The sequence below is a fragment of the Nilaparvata lugens genome, chromosome 6, assembly GCF_014356525.2.
Source record: "Nilaparvata lugens isolate BPH chromosome 6, ASM1435652v1, whole genome shotgun sequence".
Lineage (NCBI taxonomy): Eukaryota > Metazoa > Arthropoda > Insecta > Hemiptera > Delphacidae > Nilaparvata > Nilaparvata lugens.
In genome coordinates, this window is record NC_052509.1 from 14,114,233 (window position 1) to 14,128,141 (window position 13,909).

The window sequence follows — 13,909 nt, forward strand, 5'->3', positions numbered from 1 at the left end:
TTGAACTTTATCAATTATTACTCTAAAAATTAAAACTTCAATCAGCCGCCTTTTTGGATAAAAGTATCATAGAACATTTTTATTGATGTCATCTTTCTCGTTTTGAAAAGGCCTTCAAAATAATGTACCACACAATGGGTGATAACATTTAAAGTATTCGAGTTACAACCCCTGAGTCACCCCCTTATGAGGGGTTGAGATTCAGTTGCACGTTAAAAGGTAGCGTATTTGACCAATAACTTATCCTGAAAATAACAGTATTATATCTACATCAGTCTCCAATTTATTGAGGGGTTCCCATACATATGACTCACTCTGTTTAATGAATAATACTCTAAATAAAAGAACTTGAGACTTCAGCTTCCAGTCGTCAGTCAACCACATATCGGCGTTGCCAGATTGTAAGTTGCAACTTCCTCATTCAAGCCCATGCATTCAAATAGTTTTGTTACTTTCACATTTATTACTTTTTTAGGGGGCAAATTAAATAATTTATTAATTTGTACCGCAAGTTATGAGAGCTTTAAATAAAAGAACAAACATATGGAAACAAAAAGAAGCTCGTAGTGGATCCAAGAAACGCATCAATAATGCAAAACAAATAATTAAAGAACTATAAACCGGTTGTTTTTGATAGGCGACTGAAAACACTCGAATTCTGTAGGTCTGTCGAATTTCAACAATCTGACTAACGACTGCATAAACGCTAATCGAAATCAGTTCTTTGTTCGCAAATGATCGGAGATCAATACTGATTGTCGTTAAGCTGCGTTTACATTGGTGGTCAAGTCCATGAATTTAAGTTTTTTAACGTTGAGTTAAATGGGCGATCTTGAAAATTTGAAGTCAAGTTTACTTGAATTCAAATTTTCATAACCTCAGAAGTATATAATTATGAATTAAAAAACCCTATTAATCTGAAAGTTTTCATTTTACTTTTCATACTTTTTTGTATCATACTTTTCTATTTAGTTGTTTTTATACATACATTCTACATTGACTCACAACTGCTCATCTCATTTTCCCATTTGAGGGTTGGATTGTTAAGATTCAAGTGGAATCCAAAAGTCAAACAAGTTCAACATCTACTTGAATTATTTATTATTCTACAAAGGCAACAATGAAGGTACAGTTATGAATGAATAAAAATTATAGGTTATGCTATCCACTTGAATTGATTTGAGTCCACTTTTCAGTCCAGAAATTAATAAACTAGAAATTTTGAATTTGATTTAATTAAAAACAGAATATAATAGAATGATTACATTCAATAAACTCTCAAAACTTGAAAATATTGAGTAATTAAGAAAAATTTTGAACCAGAAATAAAACATAAAATAATTCACTGAAAGCACAGCTGAATCAACAAAACGTGAAGGTTCAACATTCTACATTGTTATAGTGAATTCAAGTTTTTGTTCTTGTAAACTTGACTTCAAGCTGATTAAGCTGATTTACGACTCACACTGGCGCACAAGGACTCTTCCTTTTGCCGGTGTTTTTGCCTCACCTACTGTACTTATGCGCATGTGAACATAAATTGAATCTTCGTTTTATAACTATGATTTATAATTATAAAGGATATCATTTCGTTATTATATCTAATTAAATAAATGTATGTATCTTGGTTTAAGTGCAGTAGCATATACTTAATATATTTATTTTTTGTAAAGCTCTTTTGTATTTTGTTTTTGGCAAATAAATTCATTCATTCATTCATTCAAGTGTGCAAAATACATTCATTTTACACAAAACTTGAATTTAGGAAAACTTGACTAATGTAAACGCCCCTTAATTCATGAAACTAGGGTATGGCTTCCACTAGTGCAATACAATACGCAATGCGACACGATATTGTTTTCAATACGACATTATTGTTTTCAATACGACATTATTGTTTTCAATACGACATTATTGTTTTCAATACGACATTATTGTTTTCAATACGACATTATTGTTTTCAATGCGAAATTATTGTTTTTGACAATACTTTCACGACTTTCAGTACTAGATTAGTTGCCTTAATAATGTTTGCATTACTGTGAGTGATCTATGTCGAATCTGGATCGCGTCGCTCATCGTATCGTACGTTGCGATGTGCATCGTATCTTGCATTGCGTATCATCATATGTTGAGTTGAGTATCATCATATGTTGAGTTGCGTATCATCATATGTTGAGTTGCGTATCATCATATGTTGAGTTGCGTATCATCATATGTTGAGTTGCGTATCATCATATGTTGAGTTGCGTATCGTATGTTGAGTTGCGTATCGTATGTTGCATTGCGAATCGTATCGCACCACTGGGATCCTTTCTCTACATACATTAGGCTAGTTACATGAAACATTTTCCAAGTTGATGAATCGAAGTACCGTTTTCAAAGTTATTGCAAATGAACAGTGAGTGAAGTTTGAGACTTTGTTGACATGACAAACTAGTAGATTTAATAAAATATGCTATATTCAACGTGTGAGTAAACTAGGTGAAGTTGTTGTAATTTTATAAGAAAGAAATAGGTAGTTGGTACTATTCAACGTTCATAAACTACAGGTGTAATCTGGTAGAAATTAAAATATTTTATAAAGATGTTTAAAAGCACATTGTTCAAAATGATTAATTATTACTAGATTTTTAGAAAATATTTGAATTCCAATTTGATGTCATAATGTACGAGTAAATTATAGATAAATGGTACACTAGTTTCTAGTTTCTGAAGAGGAAATAACATTATATTATGAATACGTAGTGTTCCAAAACTCTAATTTGTGGAAGGAAATGCTATCCTAGAATCAAACCTCGAACTAAGCTTACTGTAGAATATTTCATGTGACTAGCCTTTGAAAGTGACGCTTAAATCTACCACATACCAGCTCATACACCACAGTTATTGAACATAATTACATGGTACGTACATGAGACAAATTACTATACAAAATAAGATAAACCTTACAGAAGAAGTGTTTCAGTCTTAGTAACATTGTGCCAGGTATTTACATTGATAGTGATCTAAATTACAAGAAAATACAAAAGTTACAAGAGTGAAATTTCATGAAGATTCTACGAGAGCCGTTTTCATTGACAAATATCACTAGGACGAGTTTCGAAGCTCGAATGTTGGATTCAAATTAGCTAATTGTTTATAAAATTTCAATAGCCTATTTGGGTTGAAATGTTGAATATTACACCAGTTAATGAATTTATGAGTGAACTGGTCCCAGTGGCCTAAAGTGTGTCACAACTTTTTCAACAGTATTCTATGAAAAAAGATGATTGTAGACATTGTGATAATAGAAAATATTGTAATACGGCTTTTTGCATTGAAATTGGTCTTTAAATAAGTTATTCGGAAACCGAAAAAATTACTTGAATTGATGAACCTATAACATTAATCTGTTAATGAATCTATAAGTGAACTGGTCCCAGTGGTCTAAAGTCTCACAACTTTTTCAACCGTCTTCATTGAAAAAGACGATTGTAGACGTTTTAATAGAAGTTGAGTTTTTTTTGAAAACGGTCTTTAAATAAATTGTTTGGAAACCAAAACAATTTAATTACTTTTTAATGGTTGAGTTCTGAAAAAAGGTTAGATACCATCCAAAAGTGTTGCTATATAAAGATTTCCACTTGATTTTTAGCAATGCAATTTGTGATTGAGAATACTAGGAACTAGGAAGATTTCCACTTGATGTTTGGGAAAAAACTATTAGTAAAATACTGTGATCAGGATACCAATTCAACTAGATTTCTACTTCGCTTACAATATTTTATAAAGCTTTCAATATATTACTATTACTCTTGTAAAATAGGAATATATAGATGTTTCTCACTTTTAAATACAGATAGGAGTTATGCAAATATATTTGCTACTCATCAATACAGTATAATCTATGTCTCATGTTATAATTCAAATGAATCATTCTTTCAATCTAAATAATTTTATTTTCAACTCGTAATTTCTAAATTGCTCATATGAGTAGCAAGAGAGCATGATATTGGCTTTATAAATCCACTTCTACATTGAATGTTGAATCAATTATTGAAGTTGGTTACAATAGTACAGAAAAGTTGACATTGCATTAAGCCTAGTTTATACGATGCCAATTGGCGAGACAATTGTCCGAGGACAATTTGTCATCACGTGGTTGCCAATTGTCCAAGGCCAGTCCAGTTGAGCAAGAAGATTTTTCTACGGGGCTAACTATTGCCACGACAGTCAAAAACTGTAAGGCGAAAACATGGCCGAATGCTCCTCGTTTGAGATTGTACTTTTTTGAGTTTGATCATTTTAATATTGAACGTACCACGAAACGATTTTATTTTAGTTTTCACAGCTGCACCGAAGCCATGAACCTTCGGCAATTGCCGCGAATGCAGTTTGCCGCGCATTCTTATCCTTATACAATTCGTTTCTCTGATATCATAAATGTCTTTGATCTTTATAAAGCTCAAGAAATTTAATATTCATATCGTCCCCCATTTAGGTGCTATTTTAGTCGGAACTTTAGAAGACGTCTAACCTAACCTATAAAACTAACCTAACCTAACCTATAAAACGTCTCATACAATGAATTGTTTTGTCTGAACTGGCCAAAAACAAGACAGCGCACTGGCCTACACCATTCATGCGGTGCCAAATGGCGCAAAAATTGATATTCCGAGTGGTGGGGGGGGGCCCAGCCTGTTGTCTTCAGTCTACTCCCGGAGACAGTTGAATTTCGGGCCAATTGTCGGGACAGTTGGCAAGACAATTTGCCCGAAGTGTTTATACGAAGACAATAATTTTATGCCAGTCAGTTGCCTAATGACAATTTTCTCGCCAATTGGCATCGTATAAATTAGGCTTTAGTGTCGAGAAAGCAGGCTGCATCAAGAAGAACATCAAGAAGAAATTGCTTGTCCCACAAACAATAAAATTAGATGTTACTTAATTGAAGAATTAATTTGTGAGTGTAATTAAGTGAGTAGAATAAATGAAATGTGATTTTTCTTGAATATGAATTTATGAAATTATGGAGTTCCTAGTAAGTGATGAATGAATTATTGTAGGATGAAAGTGTGTTGTTTAGTAGAAATACACTAAAATCTAGGTGGTCAGGAGAAATTTTGTGGAGAAACTTATTTTCGTATGAATATTATATTCAAGCTACGCAGCTTTAGGTGTTATTTTGTGATAGTTGAGTGAAGAATAGGGACAAACATTTTCTGAAATAAGAAATGGTGCTGCACAATCAGTGGTCCTAGAAGAGAGCTGAACCTAGAATTTTGAAATTACAGAGAATCCAGGAATCATATTTGACACAAAACATCAACACAACATAAAATATTATTAAAGTAAAACAAAAATATGAGCTCCGTCAAAAATAAACTATCCATCATGTGTATTAACTTGGTGCTCCAACTTGTAATGATCATTATACAAGTATAAGGAAATTAAATTGATTTCTAGTAAAATTTTATTCATAATATAAGTGAATAGAGCTATTAGAAGTTCAATGAAGAATTAACTTAATTTGGTAATTATTATCATATACCGTATTTGAGACGGTTTTACACATTACGATGAAAATAGCCGCAAGGATCAATGCTGAGGACATAATCTATAATTGGAAACATTACATTCTGTGTTTTTGTAGAGTGGTACTTATAATTTAGGCATCAGTAACAGACAAATATAAAAGAACACATCACTTCACAAATTCCTATGAATTTCAAAATATATTCTACACTGTATAGTAAGTTCAATTTTGATTAAAAAATATATGATTCTCTTGAAATATAGAATATTCTATGGGAATTATGTATCTTTATTCGATTGTGAAAGGTATGTTTCTCTTGAAATATGGAATACTCCAAGGGAATTATGAATCCAGGTTATTCAAGTTGGTATAGTTGTATCAAAGCAATCATGAAGAATTATTCTACGTACTGAATGGACTTTTACAAATTTGTAAAATTATCCTGAAACAATTGAGATTGATGACAAAATAAGGATTGTATTTGATTATGTGATGTGATGGAAAAATAATAGTCATACCTTGAGCGCCCAACATTGTAGCTTTCACAGTAGACAAGATTTTCAGTTGGGTACCAATTGTTGGAATTCTTTCGCAAACTTGGAGCAGGTTCTGTAAATAACAAAAGAAAATAATTGAGCTTATTTCACACAATAGAATCTCAAAATAATGATGAGTAAGATCATAATACTTTACAATGGTAATTAAAAACGAAATACGGTACAGGTGAAAACGAAATAAGCATTATTATCAAATAGTCTGTTTCTCGAATCTTACCTTGATATTTGGAAAATAAATTGAAATTACATTAAGTAGTAACTTTGAATCTTGTTGACTACTACTTCAAATTTTACAATGCTCACTAATGTCATTAAGATTTTAGTCTAACCCCAGCCTCAAGCACGCTGCTCACTGGGACATTAGTAGCAGTAACTAGTTGCTACGGGAACGCGGAAATGTCTGGAACTCGAGTCTTCTGTTTTAATTTACACTGTTCGTAAAACAGTATCTTCCCAACCTAGAAAACGCCCGGGAATTGTATGTTTCAAGTGCAGTGTAGCGAAACTACTACAGTAGAACCTTGATAATTCGAACCTCTCTAATTTGTGGTGAAAGCTCGGTTCCTTAAAAAAGACCGCGGGCCTCTATAATTCAAAATGAAAGCTCTATCCCTTGAAACCCCTTGGGTTTGGTAGTAAAGAAATGCATTTCGGTCCCCTTGATTCGTAGTAGAAACGAGTTCTGGATTATCTTCGATCTCTATAATTCATAGTTTGTCTGCGACAACAACCTATAATAAGTATTTTCTGGATTTTTTACATACACCATTGAAGGGGAAAATAATTACAATGTACTTTGCTATCGCTAATTCATCAGGCATGAGATCATTAACCGGAAATTACATAGATTACCAGACGAAATTATTGTCTATCGACAAACTATTCAGTTCAATCCAGTACAGTATTGAAAGTCAATTTAAAGAATTCGTAAACCAGTTTGTGAGTCCAGTTAAAGGAGGAGAGGAGTGGAGGAGAAGAACTAATTCAAAGCTCGAGGCATTGATAAAAGGCCGAAATATTGTAAAATTTATAAAGGCACAGTGGCTTAGGTGGTTTGGACATATCTGCAGAATGAACGAGAACAGAATGCCTAAAATAATATTTAAGGAGAGGCTGCATTCAAGAAGAAAGAGAGGAAGGCCGAGAATAAGGTGGGAAGATGAAGTGAGAGACGATCTCCAAAAAATGGGATGTAGAGGATGGAGACAAAGGACTGAGGACCGAGAAACGTGGAGAGCTGTAGTGGAGGCGGCCAGAGCTCATATTGAGCTGTGGTGCTAAAAAAAATAAATCAGTTTGTGAATTTTAATTAAGAGTCGTGTTGTGCGATAGTCTACTGGAAATTAATTCCTTGCTACCAGAAATTTGAAATTAAATGAAGAAAATTCAGTTTAAAAACCTGTCAATAATTCTGAACATTTCTCATTAAAACCTATCAAAAATGTGTCAATATTATTTGATTATTTAAAATTTAAAGCTTATAATAAAACTAATTCCATGATATTTTCCATTTTGTGCATGATAAATGGTTCATTAAACATTTACATTATAATAAAACTAATTCCATAATATTCTCCATTTTGTGCATAATAAATTGCTCATTAAATATTTAACATTCAATAATTTCAATGTTTTGAAACATTGGATCTCCATCAATTATTAGCTCTTGTTCTTCACCTCCTCCTCCTCCTTCTCCTCAACCATAGCCTCTTTAATTCGTAAATTCCATAATTTGTAGTAAACGCTTGGTCCCGTCAACTACGAATTATAGAGGTTATACTGTATATTGGTGAAATAGTCAATATTAATGTTCCTTCTGACAGAAAGAAATAATTAGAATATAAATCAAAGTAGATATTCGAGTACATACAGTGCGCATGCGCTTGTCGGTGCACTCGCGCGCCAGCTCCTTGGCGAGGCGCGTGACCTCCTCGGAGGACTCAGCAATGGCCTTGGCGCAGGCGATCAGGTCGCGCTTGGTGCCTCCCTCTCCCCGCACCAGCTGACTGAGGCGGCCCATCAGCAGCGCCATTTTCTTCGCTGCCGCTATGATCTCGTTGTCCTTCGACGACCACTGCCGCACCTCCTGGTGAAGGCCGTGCGCTGCCATCTGCACATCGACAAACAATGGTTAGGTTAGGTCACAAGTAATGCTGTTATAAAGCTACAATCACTATTGGTCTTTAATTTTCAAATTGTGTTGTGGATTAGCTGAACAACATTTATTTATTATTTTTTCTATTTTATTTGATTAATTCATATTATTATAAAAGAGCCTTATCATATTATTATGTTTAATCATTATATTTCTGTAGAAATTTTTATGTTTCGATAATAGGATCTTCCATTATTGTACTATTCTTTGGATGAATAAAAAATCTTTTACTTTCCTTTTCATTTGTTGATTTTGAATGTAATCTATTATCTTCAATATTTGATTTAGTGATGATGACTAAAAATCAAATTTTCGGGTGACAGGTGTAATTGTGTTATGAATTAGGTAAAGAACATTTGTTAATTTATTCTAACCTATTTTTTTCTAATATTTGATTAAGTGATGTTGACTAAAATTAAATTTTCGGGTAATAGGTTAATCAATTTATACATTACATGTTTTTGTATAATAAACTCTCATTATTGTATACTTTCATATTTTCATTGTACGATTAATTTCATAACCATTCATGTATTATTTTCATTTATTCTAGTAATGAAATAATAAGTTGTGTTTTTCTGGCTCTAATTTTGTAAAATTACGTGAAAACTTTTCAATTGATAGTAATTCCAGTGTGATATTCTTTTTTTCTATCCAGGCTCTCATTCGACAAAATTCAAAATTCTTTGTTTCTGTTGTTTTTGAGTGAAAAATTACTAAATTTCAGAGAAGTGGAATCATAACCTCATTTCGGACTTTTAAAATATTATCTAAATTTGGGAGAGAAATAGTACAAGGACCAAGGAGTATCCTTAGTTTTTCTCTCCCATTCAATGTTTTCTTGTGAAAATGAACATAATAAATTCCTATATCCACCAGAATTTGAGGAAGATGGAAGACTACAAGCAGAAACGTTTTTACAAGAGCAAGATTCTACAACAGGACGCGGAGGATGTGATTGAATTCTATATAATGTAATAAAATTCTTGTTTTTATTGGCAGAGAGATCCTTTCGGATGTTATGCCTCGCCGTAACACCGAATGTCACTTGCTATAATAATAAACTTGAGTTTATCATTTTCACTTTTCAGTTTTTTATTTTATAATCACATAACAATGTTTCAAAGATATAGTTAAAGCTACAATAGTTGGTGAATGTATGAGGAAAGTTAATAAGATGTTAAGGAAAAGGGAATGAAACTGGATAAAGAAGATTGGAAATTAGGAAAAGGAACATTGGAGGAGAGAAGTGAGGAGATTGGTTGAGAGTAGGATGGAGAAGTAGGAGACTAATTGTAGAAGAAAAATTTAAGTTAGAAAGAATACGATTTGTTAGGGAGTAAATAGAGGAGATAATGAAGAGCAAGAAAAGCAAGAGAAAGAGAAAAACAGTTTAAAGTAATGGATAGTTTTGTGAAGTTCTCATAGGATAAACGTTACTGTATTTCAAATTATAATAGTTCCAATAAAACAGAAACAAATTAAAAACTGGAAAGTTGACTATAATTCGAAATATGGATTTTTAGTGTTTTTAATTTCTGGCAGAACTCAAACAATGATCAAGTGCTATTCCAACACATAAAAAGTGGGAATATTATGAAAACTTTAGAATGTTTTTATTTATAGTTGATTATCAAAATAACATGGGATAATGTGTAAATTAGATTAAACAACTATAATTGACTTATCAATTCAGCCTAATAAACTCTTAAAATTTGAGAAAATTAACGTAGTACTGTACATACATTAATGGGAGTGACACAGTTGCGTCTGGCAGTTCCAAACCATCACACAACACACTATCCAAGTTAAAAAAACTCTTAGAATCCAGTTGAATGAAAACGTTGCTAAGAGGAGGCTGAAAATTCCCATCAATTAGAACATTGCATGTCAAAGAATCAATCAACCATTTGTGGTAGCCACCACGGTATTTAGATGAAAACGGTAGGGGTCAAGAAATGTGTGCGCAGTGGCCAGCCAGCTAGATTGCGTCACCGCCACCAACCGAGGCTTTTAACACCTATTAACAATTTATGAGACTTTTTTGTTAAAAACAGGAATAAATTACCATGATCGGCTGATTGGGCTGCGGCGCGTGCATGAACATGTCATCCTCGTCGTCTGTCTCTGGTGGGGGTGGACGGGGAGGGGGTAGATCGCCTCCGGGCAGGGGGGGTCGCGGTGGAGCCACTTCTGCAAATGCACAGTTCCGACCGTCAATAATAACCAAAGAATTAGAATATATTATCAATATCAAATTAATAAAAACAATATAAAAATCTTGTAGTACCCTTTATTTTTTAAAAAACTTTAAAATAGTTAGAAAAAAATAGTTTTAATATTGTTTTTATTAATTTGTTCAAAAGTAGCCCATATAAGTGAAGTGTTTTTATCAATATCAACTATTCAATGTTTCATCTGACATTAAAATACATACTCAATTCTTGTTTATTTTTATAGTGTGGGTTGGAAATAATCATTCTAAAATCTTTTTATTATAACCTTGTGAAATTTGAGCCTCTCATGTGAACCTCGTAAACTAATCTCGAAAATTCTGAATCTACTCCTCTACCTAGCTTGCTTTAATGGATTAGGTCATTTTCTTTAGTACCTACCCTACCTAGTTATAACAATAAAATAAGGCTCCACAACTAGAATATTCACATCAGGCTTAAACTATATGAGTAATCTTATTATCATTGATAATAAGATCGTCAGTAATAATGATAATTTTTATTATTAAAATTCAGATCAGTATCAGATCAGATCAGTAATAATAATCTATTCAATATATTTTGAACCATATATAATAATCATCTGAGATAATTAATTTTCAATCATGATAATTCAAATGTCTTTGAATAGTCCATACTATCATCAATACAGGTTTAGCACTATGAACAATTATTTGTCTGCTTTCTTACATTAGAATTATTTACTGTAATTCACTGCAGTCAGTATTAGAGTACAAAATTGTGTGTGTATACATCACAGTTCGGAATGGCATGAATCACTTCAAGAGCTTTGCATATATACATACAAGATACAACTATACAAATAAAATATCAACTAGATTTGTTCAAAGCATTATTATTTTAAAAAACATGATGAAAATCATTATGACAATTCAGTTAAAGCAGTTTTGTACATCATGCAAGAAGAGAATCATTTGAATAAAGCAGCAAGGTCAATAGCAATATGAGCTTATTCAACGCTTTTCTAGAGGGAATACTATAGTATATTTTCATAGAAAGTATACTAGAATTGAAGAAAATTTTGTATTGATATAACATAATAAATATTGTTTTATTTAGCTGTTTCAATTCAAAATTTCCTATAATCTCAATATAAGTTGGACAAAATGAAGATGTTTATGAGAAATTTACAATTTCAAAGTTATGTACAAACATCAGAGAAAACGTAAAAATTATAAATCTATATCTTTTACTATACAGTACGATAGTTGTGTAAATAACTATCTGAGATTAGTAACTCGACAGAGAACCGTCATCAAGTGGAATGGGCAGATGATCAAGTATTACCATCGAAAAAATATAGCACAACAAGATAAACCCATGGTATAGGGTGTTTATGTTTCAATTTTCAATGTTATCTCAAGTTGATAGTCCTAGTACTTATTTTTCGTGAAGCTATGTGACGCTGGTAGTCTCTCATACTGTGACGTTCTTACACTCTCATCCGGCCAGAACAGTAATAATAGACAGTAGTCGGCTTGACTTGACAATAAATCGGCTTGAAATTTGGAACATGAACGTCCAATACCATGGAATATCTTCTATGCTATCTTTTCTCTTACAAATGCTATTTAGTATTACTTACAAAATAATATACTCTGGATGTTTTTCAACAGTGCAGTTTTATCCTGATTACCTAGTTCATAGATAATAGAAAATTCATCTATAGACAAATAAATTCTCGCTTTGGTCAAAGACAAAAAAATTCAGAATACTTTACCTGAAAATATTGTTATACTGTATTTGTAATGTAATGTTATGTCGAAATTGAGTTATTAGCAAGATTTAATATCCACTACTTTACCAAACTACTATGAAAATTAGTCACTGAATTTTGAATAAGATTGATGAGATGATGACAGTGTTAGTACCTTTTTCCAAATAGAGATTATCATTGAACATCTGGTACGGCGAATCGTCTGTAAAAATGATAATTGCAAAATAATGTTAGTTAGCCAAAACCACTCCTCACGCACCACAACTCAATTAATTCTCCAACTAGATTATAGTTTTAACATTAGTGAAATCTAAATCCACTCTAATTTCCAATGTTAAAAAACCTGAAAAAGTTGAGTAAACCTAAATTACAACATTATTTAGAAAATTATAATCTATACAAATTCTATCATTAATAAGACAATGTTGAGTTACTCTGGTCATCTCAAAAGTAAGTTGCACTATTTTTATATCCGCGCAGTTGGCAGGAGACGTCTGGCATTCGCAGAGTCTGGGTGTTGTGATAGCACTGTAAAATTTCTAAGAGGCCGCCATGACTTATTTGTCAGTTGCAACCAAACCACTAAGGAGCTACTACCACTTACTTCTACCGCCGATTTCGAAGTACGCAGTATTATTCGTTTTTTAACGAGAAACAATAAAAATGCAACTGAAATTCATCGTGAGTTGTGCAGTGTGTACGGTGAAAACGTTATGTTGATGCCAATGGTTTCTCGTTCGCGCCAATCATTTATTGAAGGCACACGACACACGACGAACAACGAAGCGGCCGCCCATCCACTTCACGCATCCCGAACATTGTCGAAAAGACACAATGCTTGAAGGGTTTGGATGGGATGTTTTCGGACACCCACCATACTCCTCTGATCTCGCTCCAGGCGATTTTCATCTGATTCCACAGCTGAAACAACACCTTGGGGGAAGACGCTTTGCAAACGAAGGAAATCTCATACAAGAAGTTCCGACATGGCTAACCAGTTTGGCGGCAGAATGATATGACACTGGATTAAAAAAACTTATACCACGATACCAAAAATGTATTGAAATTAAAGGAGATTATGTAGAAAAATAACTGATACATGTAGTTTCCCAAATATAACTTCTTAAACAAACAATGTGCGTTATTATATTTTTTATTTAATAGTGCAACTTACTTTTGAGATGACTCACGCATAAAAAAGCCAGATATATTATGAAAATATAACTGAAATGAGATTGTTAACTACTAATTCATACAGGTGAATTAGTACAGAGGTCTCAAACCGCTTTTTAATTTAAAAACTGCAGTTGTATCATCATATTCTTTTTTCAAATACTACTCAAGATACTCAGCAGTAAGTTGATCTTATGAGAATAATTTAATACGGGAATCAATGCTTTTTATCGCAGTTCAAAACATTGTTGCCGTATTGAAAAAAAACAGTACAGGCATACAATAAAAATACAAATAAAACCCAGAAACAAATAAGTACCCCATATCACTTGGAATTCAATAGGCAATTTTTGAACTTAGGTAACTTAATAATGTGTTTTATTGGAGCTACTACTCAATTTGTCATGGAAATGGACGAATTTCGATCAATATTTATTGTTTTGGTTGTAAATGATTAATGCTTGGAAATTATTAGTTCATGCATTGATTTCAAAATTAACTCTTGCATAATTTTCAAGGTTTTGAATCAAAAGA

General features: G+C 32.6%; 1 protein-coding gene across 7 annotated transcripts in view; it reads right to left on the minus strand.

Moving 5' to 3' along the window:
• LOC111051241 (vinculin) overlaps nucleotides 1-13,909 on the minus strand; it is a 62,700-nt gene that overhangs the window by 11,216 nt on the left and 37,575 nt on the right. For 4 of the 7 annotated variants that reach the window (XM_039430160.1, XM_039430161.1, XM_039430166.1 and 1 more), the window contains 4 exons: nucleotides 12,357-12,404; nucleotides 10,299-10,423; nucleotides 7,946-8,185; nucleotides 6,037-6,127 (listed from right to left, as the gene is read on the minus strand). In XM_039430160.1, the coding sequence (XP_039286094.1) occupies nucleotides 6,037-6,127; nucleotides 7,946-8,185; nucleotides 10,299-10,423; nucleotides 12,357-12,404 (504 nt within the window). The remainder of the gene's footprint in view (nucleotides 1-6,036; nucleotides 6,128-7,945; nucleotides 8,186-10,298; nucleotides 10,424-12,356; nucleotides 12,405-13,909) is intronic. The other 3 variants (XM_039430165.1, XM_039430164.1, XM_039430163.1) reach the window with 1 other exon arrangement.